The 17,951-nt window shown below is 38.7% G+C and overlaps 2 protein-coding genes across 5 annotated transcripts; both read right to left on the reverse strand.

Annotated features, from left to right (window-relative positions):
- Positions 1-243: 243 nt before the first annotated feature.
- On the reverse strand, positions 244-12,019 carry rhot1b (ras homolog family member T1). 3 transcript variants are annotated; one of them, XM_058641436.1, is made up of 20 exons: positions 11,599-12,019; positions 10,834-10,892; positions 10,620-10,701; positions 10,365-10,408; positions 10,154-10,207; positions 9,972-10,024; positions 9,408-9,516; positions 7,574-7,675; positions 7,186-7,284; positions 6,991-7,099; positions 6,762-6,882; positions 5,986-6,070; positions 5,468-5,613; positions 5,231-5,331; positions 4,657-4,787; positions 3,966-4,049; positions 3,169-3,291; positions 2,868-3,073; positions 2,160-2,247; positions 244-1,214 (listed from the first exon to the last, which is right to left on the reverse strand). In XM_058641436.1, exons 1-20 carry the CDS (start codon positions 11,633-11,635, stop codon positions 1,062-1,064), a joined length of 1,986 nt encoding a protein of 661 aa, XP_058497419.1. In that variant the 5' UTR covers positions 11,636-12,019; the 3' UTR covers positions 244-1,061. The 3 variants fall into 3 exon arrangements, with proteins under 3 accessions (XP_058497419.1, XP_058497418.1, XP_058497420.1); XM_058641435.1 differs by having other exon boundaries at positions 2,125-2,247; positions 11,599-12,016; XM_058641437.1 differs by lacking the exon at positions 2,160-2,247 and having other exon boundaries at positions 11,599-12,011.
- A 428-nt stretch (positions 12,020-12,447) lies between these two features.
- On the reverse strand, positions 12,448-17,421 carry LOC131467028 (arf-GAP with dual PH domain-containing protein 2-like). Of its 2 annotated transcripts, XM_058640708.1 has the most exons (11): positions 17,135-17,421; positions 16,491-16,621; positions 16,110-16,201; positions 15,775-15,863; positions 15,585-15,697; positions 15,352-15,498; positions 15,102-15,185; positions 14,947-15,009; positions 14,751-14,828; positions 13,793-14,027; positions 12,454-13,080 (listed from the first exon to the last, which is right to left on the reverse strand). In XM_058640708.1, the coding sequence occupies exons 1-11, from the start codon at positions 17,220-17,222 to the stop codon at positions 13,052-13,054; spliced, it is 1,149 nt and encodes a 382-aa protein (XP_058496691.1). In that variant the 5' UTR covers positions 17,223-17,421; the 3' UTR covers positions 12,454-13,051. The 2 variants fall into 2 exon arrangements, with proteins under 2 accessions (XP_058496690.1, XP_058496691.1); XM_058640707.1 differs by having other exon boundaries at positions 12,448-14,027.
- Between the last annotated feature and the right edge of the window lie 530 nt (positions 17,422-17,951).

A 17,951-nucleotide genomic window follows, 5' to 3' on the forward strand; every position in this document is an offset into this window, starting at 1 on the left:
GAGGTTCTGTTTAGTAAAGTTTGTTGGATGGAGATTTTTTAAGCAATGCTGCCCCCTATTGTCTTAAATATTTTCCTCATATCATTACAAGATAGAATACAATCTAATCTCACAGAAATTTAGTTCTAATATGGTAGAAAACCTGTAATCATTAAAAACTAAATTTTGCAACACCGTCTCGAGTTGTCTACACGCTCATGTTTACAAATGTCCACATCTTAGAATGAATTCCAACAGAACAGATACAGTAATAGACATTTATTGATTGTTAAATTTTTGGAAAGGCAGGGATGAATAAATACTTACAAAATGAACTTTGTAACAAGCAATTGCAGTGGTTTATAAATTAACATCTGTGGCCAGGAGAGACAGAGAGCGTCACAATGAATAAAATTCTTCGGACCTCTGTCAGCAAACTTAAATAATGAGCCTGAATGATTCACAGCTGGAAAACAATACAGAGAAGTTGGGAAGGAAATCTTAAAATACTGGAGTGTAGTCGGAAAATCTGAAGCATGCAAACACAAAATGTACAGTGTAAATGTTCAATATCTTTGCTCACACACACACATAATAGCAATCATTTCACACATTCACATCCACCAATTAAACACCGAAGTGCTCAGATGTTCGCAATGTTAAAAAATGTTTTGACTGCTACTGTTTTTCTTGTACAATATAGTGCACTATGTTAAATATACAATTTACACATTATTTAGTCTAATAAAAGCATAAATTCTGTTTCGTACCTCGCATTTCATAATCTCTACTACAAGTGACGCCACGTCCATCAGTGCACTCACCGAGCAACCAAAGAAAGAAATATCTAGCTTTGTATCTCAATGTGGCAACTTACAATGTTTGTTTTTATAAATATAATTATTTTATTTTACCGTGCAAAGACTTGGAGAACAGACTAAGTTATTTGGGTACAAAATTAAAGATTTTTCTTATTCATCCCCAGGAAGAAATAAAATGAGGGTTTATTTTCAGACGTTTTCCATGAATGTTTAATGTACTTCAAGCAAAATTGGGGCGGCGGGGACAAATGATGTGACCTGTCAGGATAGATGTCCATGGATAAAGACGAAGAGAATCACCGCTGTCTGAGCAGCACTCTGTACAGAGTTAAACCCAACACTGCAAACACTGTGGCCCCAACACTCGCTCTGAGCCAGAAGGTGGAGCTCTTCAGGTCTGCCTGGCTCACATGTCTGTTAAACACAGAGTTGAGATATAGATAAATACAAAGGCCACGTGTAGGGAAGAACTTTAAAGAGATGAAAGTGGAAAACAGAGATGACAAAGAAAGGGATGACATAAACCAGTGAGAGAAGAGATTAGCTACTTCAAAATGAATTATTACGGTATCAGAATTGACTGATCTCATCTCAGACTATGCACAATTCACCATGGCAACTTGTTATCTTCAATTAATGACTACATTTTCAATAGAAGGGGATGATTGGAAGGCTCAGGAGTGATGTGTATTCTAATTAAATATGATGACAGAACAACGATGGAGCCTCTAAATGTGAAGATACTGAAACACAGCATCTGCAGGGTTATAATAATGACAGGAGGCAAGAAGAACAGGACAGAAAAGACAGCAACAACCAAATAATGGATCTGAAATCAAACAGGAAACGCTGCTTCTAATGCTTACAGAGACAGCAAGCAAAATCAACTTTAAGAATTAAGAAAGTAGAGATACCAGAAATGATTGTTGGAAAAGACGGTAAAAAATAGTAAAAAAGACAGGTGAATGAAGAAAAGAATAGATAGTATGAAAACAAAAGCAAAAAGAAAACAGAGGTGAAGACTGTTTGCAAACATTAGTCACTGAAAACATGGACATTATCATCAGCAACTACCATAAAAACTCATGCTAGTGTCATCCTAAATGAAAGTAGGAAGAATGAGGAATTCATAGAGGAGAGCATTAATGAGATATGATATTCCTCCCTCTGCCTACAGTGCGGTACAATGAGCAGAAGTCTCTTTTTTAGACCGGCTGCTAAAACTGGCTGAATGCCACAGAAATGACAGAATCAAAAAGAAGAAATGGATGAAAGGAAGGATGTCAGTGACAAAGGAGGACGGCGTCTTAAAAGTAGAGAGAACCTTCTAAGTACGACAGCGTAGAGTTTGGCTCTGACCGTCTGCAGCAGCTCAGAGTTGAGGAGGTTCTGACACAAGCAGAATGTGCACCGGTTACAAGTGCACATGCAGCGCAGCCGGGCGTGGCTGAGGAGAGAGAGAGAGAGAGAGATGCAGGGGAGAAAAACACACACTCTCACACTCAAACACACACAGTGGATGTTAAACACAGGCCGAAGGGAAAAGGGAACAAACAGGGAGAGAAAAAGTTCAAAGGTGACTCCAAGGTGGCTCATCCTCTCACCGAGAGTCAGAGAAGATGAAACGTTTCAACTGAGACTTATTCAGGAGAAGGAGAAATTTAGTCCACTCGTCACAACAATATAGTATGACGTTGTCACAGCAATCAGAGGAAAGTACATATAGATTTAATATAGAAAGAATCAGTACCACATCATTTCACCCACAAACCTTCGTCTCTAACATTATCAAACCAGTAAGTGGAAAAAAGCCAACATATGATGAGATTTAATATCTTGGAGCAGTGTTTCCCAAACCTTTTATATGGAAACCCACTTTTTCAAGATGTCAATTACTACCACCCAATTCTAACATAAATTGTGACAAGAGCAAATTTGTGCATACTATAATGTTGTTTAACTCAATTTGGGTAACACCTAATCTCTGGGAATGACTGTCTCTGGCTGCACTATATGTAGTGCTCTAGTGTTTTTATCAATCATTGGATCAAGAGTCAGTATACGTACGGGTACATGGCCATCGTGGTGAGTTTGGTGTAGATGTCTTGGTTGGGTGCTGCAGCCGCTGTGTTGCAGGTGAACGTCTGAGGAGGCGGCATCTTGTGCCTCCTACAGAACTCCAGGGGACTGCAGCCGTACATCTGCTTGACCTCAGGCAGGTCGGACTTTGCTGCAACCATCATGCAGGGTGTCTTGCTGTCCATGAAGTATTGCTGAGGGGGAAACAGAGTGAGACGGAGAGCGTGAATCATAGCGTTTCATAATAAACATTGTACTTACACACACACACACACACACACAGTTTTACCTTGAAGACTTTGGCACAGTACTCAAAGGAGTAGGGGTTGCTGGCATCATAGACCAAGCAGACAATGTCACAGGACATATCGGCATCAGACAGGTAGTCAAAGTCGGGGAAAACTTCATGAAGCTGGTGAGGAGGTTGAAGAAGAGGGACTCTTTAAAAATGTTGAACATAAATGGAGAAAAATCACAGTTCTCTGCTTCGTCTGTTGCCTGGTTTACTGTAGTCATTATCGGAAATATTAATGGAATTACTACTTTTTAAACTTTTCCCACCCTCACAAAGTGCACATAATTATATATTGGACGTGGGTTAAAGAAAACATGTGTCGTGTATCTGTAACCTTAACTTAAGTGGTGCAATGCTAAGTCTTTTGTCAAGCATGTATAAACAACTTGCACGTGTGTGTTTGCCCCCTGCAGTAGCCAGAGATAAGAAGATTGACCTGCAGGAGACCCAGCGCAGCAACTTTCCACTGTACTATAATGGATGTGGGTTACAGAAAACTTGTGTCAGGTATTTCATGCATCTGTAATTCACTTTAGCGAGTAAGAGGTACAATGCTCTAAGTCTTTTGTCCTAGATGAGCATGATAAGCAGCTTATGCTGTATTTAAAGCCAGATATGTATGGCAAACCTTATGCTGTGGGTGGACCTCGATAATATCTGACAGACAGCCACAGGAATTGTTACACATGGCAGTTTATAATTCTATTTGTAAATACTAATAAATAAGATAAGATTTCTAGATTGTTTCGCTGCTGGTAGACTTCTCACAAACCCCACATTCTGATACTCACAAGTAGGTATTTCTCCTGGCCATACACATATGTTGTGCTGATGGCATAGAAGGATCTGTGTTCTTCATTAATGGTTTTCTGTCGCTGAAAGAAAAAAATATAGATTCAAGATTTAAAGACTTTATTGTCATATATACAGCAAGAAAACATGTTCTCTTTGCTGTCCACACAAGAACACACAATAAGGGTGGTATAACTAGAAATGCAATAAAAAGGAAATAGACATCTGTTATATACAATGAACTGTAAGCATCTGATGTGTACATATAATAGAAAAAATAACACTGTTGAAATGTTATGTGCAGATGAAGACAGGAACATTAGTTGTGCATGTTGTGCAAACTGCAAATTGAAGTAGATGCAAAAGAATCTTTATTGCTATCATTACTATAACTCCTATCAGCTGTTTAGCAGTCTGATGGTTGTGGGGAAGAAGGAGTTTTGAGCCTGTAGGTTCTACATTTCACACTTCTGTGCCTTTTTGTATATGTTTTCAAGTGAGTTTTGTGAAGACTGACCTGAAAACTTTGAGTCAAATGCTTCTCACTGGTGATATTATCAAGTAATATTTACTTTTTGAATTGTCTTTGTAATCGAGGGCTCATGAACATATTTTTGTGCCTGGGACACGGTGGCAAAAATATATATGCACTGAAATGGTTACATTTACGACTGTTTATGTTTGTTTTACCGTAAGGTTTCGACCTAGGAAAGCTTGGAGGAAACCACTCTTGCCACTGCCAATGTCTCCGAAGACGTTACAACGGAAGACACTGCGCTGGGTCTGCTTCTTCTGCAGGTCAATCTTCTTATCTCTGGTTACTGTAGGGGGCAAACACACACACACACACACACAGGCAACAGAGGATCAGTTCAGACGGCTGCTGTACAAAACACATGCCTGCAGTCAGTCAGTCAGTCAACAAAAACATCCACTTTAAACTGCTGTTCAATCATTTAATGTTGAAGGCTGACGTACATGATTTTGAGTGTACAGGACGAGGAGCGGACACGGCTTCTCGTAACCTCTATTGAATTAGACCATTAAATTAAAAAAATTATGCAAACAATTATATTTCTTTATATATTTTTGTTTCACTGACATTACTTTGTAGAAATCTGTTTTCACTTTGACATTAAAGAGTTTTTTGTGTGAAAAAAGCCATAAAAGGGTAAAACATCCAAGGGGGTGAATACTTATGATAGCCACTGTATGGACCTACATCTAACCAATGCAGCGAAATGTTAATGTGGAAGATTGTTACCTGTGATTCCTGACGCCTGTGACTCCTGCTCAGCAATGATTGAGTAACCAAGGTAACCCAAATACTCCAGGCAACGCTGGACGTCGAGATATGTCGTTAGCCTAGAAGTAAAACAAACTAAATAAGGTGTCCTTTAAATATAAAATATAGCTGACAGCACTGGAGGCCGCCAAAGCCAGTTTTCCTTGGAAAATTCACACATTGTTATCACATCACTAAATAAAAAAGCCCACTCACGTCCACTGGGAAAGATAGCCCTGGTATGTGATCCAACCATTGTCATTAGTGCCAACTGTGTTATTGACATCAGGACCCCAGGGCATGTAGGGAAAAACATCAAACAGGTCTTTCAACTCCTCTGGTGACAAGGCACAGTCACGGTCCTGTTGGGACACAGAGACTGTCGTTCACGGAAGGTAACAACTGTAGAAAGTGATGCTCAAGACAGGAAGTGTTACAGATTAGATGACAGGAAAATAATTTACTCCGTTTGCTGCATGTAAGTCTCTAACCGAAAAACACACAGGACGGACTGAGGCACAAATTCAGTTAGACATTAATCACCATGACAGAGAGCAGATCTTGACACAGGTTGCAACCTCTACTCTCCGACTAAGCTAATCCGTCCTCCATGGCAAGGAGTTAAATCTCACCTTGGCAGGAGGACAGCGTTGGCTACGCTGAGCCACTTTGCCTGAGTACGTCTCCAGGGCTGAGGCTCGTGCAAATAAAGAACAAGACTTAGAGGACTGTACCCTGTCATGTTTGTCAAAGACGCTCTGAAGAAAGAGGTAGGCGTTGTGGTTGAGCTCTGTGGTGCAGTCTGAAGGAATTTTCAATCTGCAGGAAAATGTCACAGTGAACATGTTATTTTTAACACACAAGTACATATCTTTTGGCAAGTAACAGGTAAAAGGCAATGAGTGGGTCATCATTTTTGCCATATTGTAGACACCGTCAAAACTGCATTTTACTAATTGTAGTGGGCCTTTACAAGTATTCCAACAGGGCTAAATGACAGAGGGAGCTAATTAAAACTGTCATAAGCGAAATCAAGACATACTGAGGCAGAGACAAACTTTCAGCCACAAGATAAGGGCTGTAATCATTTTTTATTATGCATATTAAATATACATACCTATAAGATATAGTGTCACATCCATTAGTAAAGCTAGGATCTAGTTAGGAACATTAACATTCTAAATTGTTGTGAGTTTTATATCTGAAATTGTTTCGTCTCTGTAACTACTTAGTATTAAGTACTAGTATTTGTGCTGCTATGTTGACCAGGACTCCCTGGAAGAAAAGATCTTGTATCTCAATGGGATCATCCCGACTAAATACAGGTTAAATAAAATAAAATAGAGAATAAAACAGCATGATCAAAGACAACAAAAGTGATAATTTGCTTCTTGGAAAAAACAGACTATACTCGCATTAAGTTTAAAATAGAGGGCGCAAAGTCATGCATATTTCTAATACTGATGAACAAATGGATGCAACACAAAGGAGAAAAATGCTTCTGACTCACGGTGGGAATAAGTAATCCTGATTTAACTCCAGGTCATCGTCATATCCAAACCTCCTCAGCACCGTCCATGTTGTTTCATGACGCCCTCGCTGAATGAACAGGGTGTGAAGGAACAGAAAACCTGGAGCACAAAGACATACAAAAAATAGACAACAACTGAACTCAAAAGCATTTGTGTCCGTTTGTATAGGTCAAATAAGTAAAGGGGTGTTTGTTAATGTGTTCCTACCTTTCAGAGAAAGTCCATTATCGCACACTCCGTCACTTAAATTCTTCCTCACTACATTTTTTACATCTTCTAGCGCCTGAGGCTCCAACGGGGTGTTGAAGCATGTCCGCTTTGATGCATCAGACAGAAACATCGTTTTTTTTTAATCCCATTACCCATATGTTTGTCAGTTAAAATATTCATCAGCTGATTTACCTGGAAGAAGTTGAGCTCATGATCATTGAGAATCCCGTCGTTGTCCAAGTCGGACACCTTGAAGATTCGAGTGAGCGCTTTGACACAGAGAGGCTTCATCTGGACATGAAAGTGAGACGGAACTATTTCACAACACTTTCTGTCAAAAAGCATATATATATATATATATATATATATATATATATATATATATATATATATATATATATATATATGTATGTATGTATATATATATATATATGTGTGTGTATATGAGTATATGTATATATATATACTCATATACATATATATATATATATACATATATATGTATACATACACATTACACTGTAATCATTTAATTATGGGTGTACAGTGGTGCCTTCATAGAGCTGATTTTAGGTCTTACATCTTTTCTCTCTGGGCTGTAGAGCGGACCTGTGGGGTGCAGAACTGCTTTCTGGGCATAGTAGAACAGCTCTGAGATGTTCTTCAGGTTTTTGGCTGAACACTACAAACAAAAAAAATAAGAAGAGTGTTTAAGCAGCCTGCAGAGCTTTGTTGACCATAAATATACAGTATTTACACCTTTAAAAAGCACACCGTCAAGTGTGTGTGATGTTAACAGTGCAACTGTTGTCCACCTGTGTGTATGTGTGCATACCCATTAGTGCGAGGGTTTTTACTTGTATTTGTTACCACTTTTCTGGCATAAACACTGGCCTTGTTAGGACCCTTAGTCCTCGTAGTCCTCATGGAGACCAAAACCTGGTCCTAATGAGGCGGAACTCATTAGACTTTAACTGATTATGGTTAAGTTTAGGAATAAGGCTTTGGTTAAGCTGTCCAAATGAATGAAAGTCAACAAATCCATGTGAGTTCTTACAATGATGGTGGCGTAAACATGTGCGTGTGTGTGTGTGTGTGTGAGCCAAGTACTAAGTCAGGGCCAGACAAGGTATTAACAGGTAGGATCTGTCTGCTGAGCAAAATACATGCTTTAATTAACCAGTCTGAAAAACAGCATGAGTGAAATCCCTATGAGGAGACAGTAGTTGACGCAGGATGAGTTCAACATTCATCATGGGATTGGAGTGTGCGAGTGTACATGTCTGTAGCAGGCTGTGAGGATTTTGAATTAAATTTTGATTTACATCCCTCCATCCATCTTCTACCGCTTTATTCTCGACATGAGGGTCACGCTTCAAACCACATTTGACATTAAAAGGGCATTTGATGGTTAATATTTAGTCTTGGTGATAGGTGTAGAATTGGGTTAATGCTAGGGGTTAGACATTTAGCTGTGATGGTTAAAATTGGGGTAAGGAGCTAGGAAACGTATTATTACTAAGAATGCTGTGTGTGTGTGTGTGTGTGTGTGTGTGTGTGCTAGAATGAAGCTCGACCACAATCCTCTACCATCAGTGAAAACTTCACACCACTGAGACATAAACTAAAATTCAGCACATCAACTATTGTTCGAGCTTCCTCGCTGCACATGCTCTATCGATGTGGGCCACAGGCAACACAATGAACAAAAGGATCAAATGTTCAGGTAGGTTCTTGTTCAAAATGGAAAGTGACAACATTTGACACAGTGCATGGGAGAAACAGGTGGAAATAAGCCTCAGGCTACAACCTGGCATATTTACTGTACATTTTAATGTTTATTAATATGCATTGTCCCTTTCCTTAAATAAATAAATTATATATAAAAAAAATATGTACAGTAGAAACAAATATTGGTATTGGCTTTACTTATACTGTACCACAGGATTGTGAACAGTGACCCTGTAGATTGGTTAAAAATAAGAGCTAATCTTTTTCTAATCTGTGGTTATTCTGTGTCTATTAAAAACATTTTATTCTCTTGATGGAAATATTTGTTTCAAATAAATGGCTTAAATGGACTGAATGAACCACCTGAAACAAAGGTTAACCAGACAAAAATAAAAATTGTTAGCAACACTTCAGTTTCCACCTAACTGCTGTCATGTTTCTTCCTCTTTGTTCGGTTTATGAGAGGACGATGGAAGAGGATTATTTCCACATGAAATGTTGTCCTCTTTAATGTGTTTCTGTTGAATTACAACAGTGGCTATTAAGAGCCACTTCATTATAAACTTGTGATATTTATCAGGGAATTCAGCATGGATTCGATAATAAACGCATTATTCCACTGTCACACATGATATGGATTCACTCGTGAGAAACCCTAGCAACAGGGAACAAAGTGGTCTCACCTCAACACAAGTCTCTATCTCACTGTGTTGGTTCATTATGGGTAGTATGGTCTCCATGCTGCTGTGCTCCACCAGGTCCGACTTGTTCCCCACCAGGATCAGAGGAACTCTGGACACACACACACACACACGTGTATATATACACTGTATATACATACTGTACATATGTTTTTGTATGAAAATGATCAACTATATGATTTATGTATCATATCACTATATCAGCAATATCTGTCAAAATAATTTGACCATATAATGCCGTTCTAATTCTAATTTCCCTATATATAAATATATATATATATATATATATATATATATATATATATATATATATATACTATATATATGTATATGTATATATATATATATATGTATATGTATATATAATATAAACCAGGGGTCTGCAACCTGCCGCGCTGGAGCCTCATGTGGCTCTTCAGCCCCTCTGCAGTGGCAGAGATCAATGTAACAAGTGTTTTAATATTTTGTGCGTCACATCCAACGGTCTACGTCAAACACAATATTAAAAAGCCCTGACAAACCCCTGTAATAAAACCAAGTTCACACCTGCTGTCCTTGTCTGTGTTGTCAGTAATGAGGGGGATCCAGTGGCTGGTCACCTACCCCGATAAACACAAAGATTAATTATCATTATTAATTTATTACACCGACTCTTTGGCATGTAAAGTTACTGTGGTAAACTGTAATCCAAACAAGTAATGGAAATGCTGTTGGCAGACGTGACTTACCTTTTCTATGGACTTCTTGTTGTTGACAGAGTAGACAATGCAAATCACATTTGCCTATGAGAGAGAGAGAGAGAGAGAGAGAGAGAGAGAGAGAGAGAGAGAGAGAGAGAGAGAGAGAGAGAGAGAGAGAGAGAGAGAGAAGCAGCTTTCACCTGAACTCATCGTGTCCATAGTAAGTGTCAGAGAAAAGCGTACAAACACAATGACTAACCTTAGAGATCTCCTGAAACAGCTGCTCGTCTGTCTGCTCTGCCTCTGTTGAAGCATGTGAATGTGTGTTAATGATTTTTGCCAGACCTGACCTCCATGCAAAGTTTCAAGAGATTTTACGCACGTTAACTCCCTCAGAAATGACAGCAAAGCCACGGATATAATAATAATAGTTTTGGTCGCTGCCATTCATGCTCGGGCCCTACAAATTTACTCAGAAGAATAAAAACAATGAAGCTGTCGTGGTCTAAAATACCTGAATAGTCCACAATGTGTGTGGGAACTCTCTCTGGTGTAACATCAGCAGGTATGGTGATCTCCTCAGCTCGGTAAGGAACCTAAGACGGACACAAAGTCACACAGAGCCGAGCTTCAATAATCCAGTCAAATCAGAGGTGTTAAATAGCAGAACATGACCAAAGGTTTGAAGGGTAGTTTTCCAAAATCTATTATAAGAAGTTTCTTCATACCACTTCTGGAAACTCCTCGCTGACTAGAGACATGATGAGAGATGTCTTGCCCACCTTGGCTGTGAGGGAAGCAACAAGAGGAGTTTTAACATAATCCTCATACATATGGACTCACAATAATAACAATAATAATAATAATAATAACAATAATAATTCATGCTCATTTGTTCTTTTTTAACAGGAACATAATTGTCATTGATACAAACAACACAAGTTTCAGGTAAAAGGATTTAAAAAGCACCAAGCTCTGATTTTAGCATTAATCCATGAAATTCCATCTTAGGACCACACACACATAAATAACTGTTCTGAGGTTGAGGACACACTGGTTAAGACAGCCTAGTTGCTGTGACAGATGATCTCACTGTTAAATAGTGTTTACTAGTTGCAAATCTGGACATTCTAGATCAGTGCACATAGAAAAGTAAAATAGGAAGATGTCAGCTAAAGATGCAACTAACAAATAATTTCATAATCGCTTAATTCTTCTTATTTGCTGTTCACTTAAGACTTGGGGTTTAAATGCACCTCTGAAGTTATGACAACAAAGTCCTTGGCTTTTGAATGTTAAATTATTGTTACTTCTTGTTGCAAAATATCTTGTACGTCTCTGTGGCATTCAGGCACATCATGCTTTTGAATAACATAATTTTAAAGGAACCACTTGAGTGACAGGTGAAGTAACAACACACACACACACACACACACACACATTATCATGCTCAGTTTGTAGCATCATAATAAAGTGGACACTACGTTACTTACGCTCTCCCACTAATAAAATCCTCACGTCCTTGCGCATCCTCTCGAGCGTCAACAACCACCTCGACAAAATGAATTGTGTGACACATTTATTCCACGTCTGGATGGAGGAGAGCGTCAGTCAATCACTTCTCCTCGGCCTGGCTCGCCTGCTAACGGCTACGACCGCATGTCAGCTCCGGTGTGCACTGGTTCAAGAGCGCCGTAACAGATGTGTTCAAACCGTTTGATATCCGGGATAACACAGTGTCTTTATTCCCCTGAAGGACTCGGTCAGTCAGAGCTGGACTGTGCGTCAAAGGCTGTGAATACCAGCACACAAACTTCACAGCACTGGTAGCGGGCGTTAGCAAACGTAACTGCTTCCACCACGCCCCTCCGCGTCAGCTGAGCTGACCCACTCGGTGAGGACGAACAAAGATCGTATATTGAGGGAAGAGTGATTACAACCCGAAGACAAACACGCACTTAATGTTTTTGGACTGTACGAGCAAGTCGCCGGAGGACTCGGAAATAATTCACACACACACACACACGGAAGAAAACCTTCACACGTAAAGGACTCCGGTCAAATCCATGGATGGTGAAATCCGCCGACGTTCGCTTCTCCGTGGTCAAACCAACAGACAATACATTTGTATTGCCTCTATATTCTAGCCCTTACGGTAGACTAACCAAACAGCTAAGATTTGAGCACACACGCGGGGTTAGCGACATCCGGTTTTCAAAATAAAACGTTTACAAGCTTGCAAAAAGCTTAAAGGATAATTAGATGGATGGATGGATGGATGCATCACACACACAAACACACACAAGAAAAATATTTGAAAAGCAGGAATCAGTTGACAAAGAATCAAATTTATTCCATTTGTGAAGAGTTTTCTGTTTCAGTTTGGCTTTTATACACAGCTGTGAAGAATCAGTGTGTAAAAGACTGACATAACCTCAGTATGTAATCACAAATGTGCATAATAATTCAACAAACTACAAAATTACTACAACAATAGCAAATTACGTGCATTAAAAATGATCTATGATATAGTGGATAATATCCCCTCATACTGTACAACCTGCGCTGCTTCAACGACAAGCACCGCAGTTTTGAGACCCTGTCTTAATCATTTTAACTGTGCAATATTTGTGATATAACAACATCTGCTACATGCAATCTAGTGTATGTATTGTTATTCCTGCTATTTTTTTTTTTTTTTTTTTTGGTTTCTTTTGTTCTACATTTTCTTTTACCTGACTTATTACCTATTTCTTATATGCTACTGATTTTTGATACATTTCTCCACAGTGAGACAAATAAAGAATTGTCTTCCCATTAATTGGGCTTTGTCCTCATAAACAGGTGTAAGAGCATATTGGAAATGAGGCAATCATTCTGTAATGCCCCAAAAGTACAAATTCTCTTTATTGCATCCTGGACTTTTTTTGTATTTGATGTGTTTGCTCATTTTCCTCTTCTTAATTTGGCTTCATCTGTATCAGAGATGGAGAGGAAAAACAGAGACTTAGGAACAACAGGCCTTTTGCACAGCAGCCATTTTGACATGTTTCAGCAAGAAATGCACAGGTTTTACGTGATGACACTTGTTGTTTCTGCGAACATAATTTAAGTTTGTGTAAATTCTAATTTGTTATGTGAGAGCTATTTTCTAAATTCATATTCTGTGTTGCAAATGTGATGTAGAAAAGGGAATATTGACCAGTGACTGGTGGCATTTAAAATGGAAAGCGCCAGCAAAAATAGGTCAGAAACCACTGGACCTTGGAGCAACACAGTCTTTTGGCCTACACCAAACTCAGTTAGCTTTTTATAGAAAGGTCAAGATTTTAAGCTCCGTACTTTTGAATTGTTTTTATTTCACAATTAAAAACACAAAAAGGAATAATTTTGGATTCCAGACTTTTGCCTGTCTGACGTTCGTGTGATGAGTGCAAAAGCATTCGGGTCCTAACTTACTGCACCCACAACACTAACAGTGGCTCTGTTCTGTTCATGTGAGTCAGGACAGAGTGCACACTAAAACTGACGAAGCTAAATGGAACTCAGCCATCATTCTTTTTTTATCATTATTTGTGCATTTCCTTCTGTGACCTGTGAAAATGTCTGCCATACAAAAAGGGCTATAAAACACTCATCCACATTTTTTATGCCTTCCTTGTATTGGGTGTAAAGTCAGTGTCTTACTAGCGTAGTCCTCTGGGGTCATGGGTTGAGAGATGACCTTTCTAAAAGCCTCCAGCCACTCCCTCTGCTCTTGCTCCTGTTCACACAGAAACACAAACTGCCTGTCTGGAGTCTGCAGGCTGATGCCACAGTGCCGCCGGCCTCCCCTCGTGCTCTTGCTGCCGCTGCTGCTCTCTGACGCTGAGTAGCCGTGGCTTTCTGTGCCAATGAAGACAGCGCCCAGCTCTGTAGCATCCTGCAGTGTGGACAAACAGTGCAGATGTATAGTGAAACACACAGGTCGAAACCATTTATTTGTACAGTCTCTGCATGTTATGATTAAAACTATGACTCAGCTATCTAAAATGTTTTTTGTGTAGAGTGTATTGTCATTGACTCAATTATTACTGCCTAATAAACAAAGGTGAAAGTAATAAATCCCATTTACTTAAGTTACTTGAGTGTCGTTGTAACTCCTAGGATTTTACTTTTTCTTAAGTAAGTTTTGTTTGAAGTTGTACTTTTAAATCGCATCTGTTACTGTGTAAAAACTATTATACCATAATTATTATTATAAATATAAACCACTAGGAAAAAAGAGAGTTGATTCAAATAATCTACAAGTTATGTCTCCTTGAATGTTTTGTATTGTTTGAAAATGTATTATGGGATGGTCTGCACTTAAATGACACATTATAATTCTTACATGTTTTTTATGTGTGTGTTTGTTATTTTGGTATTGCACTTAAACTTTAAAAAAAAGTAAGTGATTTTACTTTTACTTAATAATATTTCCTCATATTAATAATACCTTTATGGCATTAGAATCCTACTTTTTGAGCACTATTTCCACGTGTGCAGTTAAAGGAGAAATGATGTTAAGATATCTTTGACTTTTTGAACGTTTTGGAATCATTGTTACATTTCATAGTCAGCGTAGAGTAGACAGTGTGCCATATTCTGTTTGTTTGTTTTTTACCAGTGGAGTTTTGAAATACAGAAGCTTTCTGTCCATGGAGCAGAGCGTGAACCATCTTTTCTTGAACGGCTCTCGTTGCTGAAAAACGCACATGCACAAAGAAAAGAGAGGGCAGGAAATGAGTTAGTTTGTTATTAGATATAAGAAAAGTAAAATTCAGTTTATTGTCTTTTTAAAAACAAGATAGCTGACAGACCGTTGGGCCAGTTTTCTCCATGTATCCCTCCTTCAGACAGTGTCTGGTTAACTGAGGTATTAACTGTGAGACGAAAAAGGTCCATAACGTTTGAACCACGTTAAACCAAACAATTGATCAGTCTATTTAAGTTCATCTTAAAACAATTGTCTCACGTCATTGTCTTGAAGAGTGGGATGTTTCCTCCGGAGGTACGCCAGGCGTGTCGCCCGTAAAGCATTGAATAGGGATACAATGACCTATAGTGTCAGGCATCAGATAAAAGACAGTGTATTAGGATGACTAACTTTATACAGACAAAAAGAACACAATCATGCATTGTCTGTGCAGTTTGGGTGTGGGTATAAAGGCCAGGACAAATGTCTTTTTATGGAAATAAAGCAGCAGTAGAGCAGATGAGCTCACCTTCCCATTCTCATGGTAAACAAACAGATTCCTCATACGTTTGTCCTGCAGGTAGGATATCTGCAGGCCGTGAGCGTGACCCACCTTCTCTGGCTGGAAAACTGCATTCAGGTCATTCACGCTGATGACAGCTTTGGGAACCTTGGACTAGTCCAACGACACAGTTAAAGTAGAATTTGTAATTTTGTGAGTACCTACACTGTGGAGAGTCAGGCAGCAACTGGACTACTCACGTCCCCCTTAATGAAGTATCTGAGGGTGAAGTCTTTCTGGGACAGGAGGAAGCTCCTCTTCAGAAACTGCTTGTTGTCTTTTCCCTTCTTCCATAGTGTTGTCTCAAACAGATCTGGATCACACACATCAGTATAGATCAGTATAGAAGCATTACATAGATTCAGAATATTTTACTGACAGACTGATTACCTGAGCTATAAACTTGCTGATAGTAGTTATTTTCCCCGGTGAATTCCCTTCTTTCGTACTTTGCACGAATCCACTGATCCTTGAGAACACTAAAAGCAGAGTGACATTTTTTTATTATTATAACCAACCTTTATTATTATAGACCTGACATTCATTAATGAATGAAACTCATAATGTGTGTAGCGGGAATTCCACCTCAGTGCCCAACCCAACAGTCACTGGTTGTTCCTCTTTCGATTTACATAAATGCACAAGAGGAGAACTCCATTCCCATTCACTATACAGAGTATGTGTTGAGTCTTCAACTTTTCCCCTCGGCTAATGTGGTCACTCACATGCAGTCTTTTTGCTGCGGCTGGTAGAAAAAGGCAGGGACGCACTTCTCAAAAATGGCTTTGGCGGCACAGTTTCCCCTCTCTTGCATGAACTGAAACCAGAGAAATGTTCAGGGTTATGAGATTAGATGACTTTAAAAATAAAGCTGAGAATACTGGTCAGTTTTCAGAGCATTGACACTGTTTTTTTTATTTATGCCTCTTTAGCACCACTGATTCTGTGTATGAAGTAATTGCATAGTAGATTTTTTTTCTAATGGAAGAAAACTACTTTCACCCACGGCCAGTCTGGAAAGAAATAACCAAAAGGGCAATGTTGTGTAAAACAAAGTGTATAAAATAAGTTCACAGTAGGCTGAGTTGAAAATGACAAACCTGTACCTCTACTAGTGAATCTTCCCAGTGATCTAAACGTATGGATTTCATTTTGCTGACATCGGGCAAATTGCGATGCATCCCTGAGCAGTTGAGGCAAACAAAGATACCGAGCGTGTAGGAGGCCCAGTCAGGCTCTGTAAGAAGACAATACATCACAATATTAATTTTGTATGAGAAGGAACCAAACACAATGCAATCTCTCTTTGTGTGGCCGCGGTTTACAAGAAAAGCAGTAAAAGAGGAAACAATTGTTTGTTCATCCAAGCGAATGCTGACATTATTATTTTTTACCAAAACATGACAAGCTGTAGACTACATTTTTTCTTGTATAACTGTGTTCAAACGTATTCTTTCTCTCACCTCATTTCTCAGAGATGAACACAGACGATGTATTAATTATCCGCGGTTTTGATATGGACACTGTATTCTGACTTATAGGAGGAACATTGAGGTCACACCACTTCCCCTTATTGGAGTCCATGATAAAACATGGTTTGGTGATAAAATATTGTTTTGGAGTTGCTCAACACACAACATCATGTGACTCTGAGGCTGCTGTTAAACCACTCCACACACATAAATAAACAAGGGAAAAATATAGGAATATGTTTTATATAGGTACAGATTGAGTCAGTTAGTGTACTCACCAGGAACTCCACAGTCAGCACATATGTTGTTACCAGGCTGTCGCACCAAATCAAGCAAGATTCTGTTATTCCTTTCCAGACTGGCCATGAGTGAAAGTGGTTTTCCTCCGTTAGAAGCGATTCCCACCAAAACATCCACTATGTAATAACTTCATATTGAACCTACACAAGTGGCGGTGCGAGGCTCTTCCACTCTTCAGCAGGTGGAAAACATGATTTCGGCTCACTGACCAGTGGCACGGCATTTCCTCCTAAAGCACAGCATCATGCAGGTTATTGTTCTGCACACAAACGCTGAGGTCCACAAATAACAGAGAAAGGAAGTGAAACAGACGTCACCATGAGACTAGTATGTGTGCTGATTTAACTCATATCTGTGAGTGAAAGCATGTATACAAGTATACAAGTGTGTACATCATCTGATGATACAAATAATTTGTACATAATAAGTTTTTCTATCCATTTTGTCTTGGCAGCATTTATATACAAGTGATTTTAGAATATAATTGGCAACCAAAGCTGTGACATTTTGTGTTTGTTGGACCAACCTTGTACTAATTGTTTGTTGACTCTCTGAAATAACCTTTGTAAATGGTAACATGGCCGAATAAAATGATTTATTTTACAATGTTGTTTTTTTTTGGAAACCTGTCCCTGAAATATGTGAAACCTTTCTGTCACATTTGCAGTTGCATTTATGTATATTATTTTTTAAGGATATTGGACATACAATCATTTCGGATAATATAAAAACATTTTTTATTTTATTTTTACATTTACATTTTTTTTTTATAATAAAAAAATTATATATAATAAT

This window comes from Solea solea, chromosome 10 (genome assembly GCF_958295425.1).
Source record: "Solea solea chromosome 10, fSolSol10.1, whole genome shotgun sequence".
Lineage (NCBI taxonomy): Eukaryota > Metazoa > Chordata > Actinopteri > Pleuronectiformes > Soleidae > Solea > Solea solea.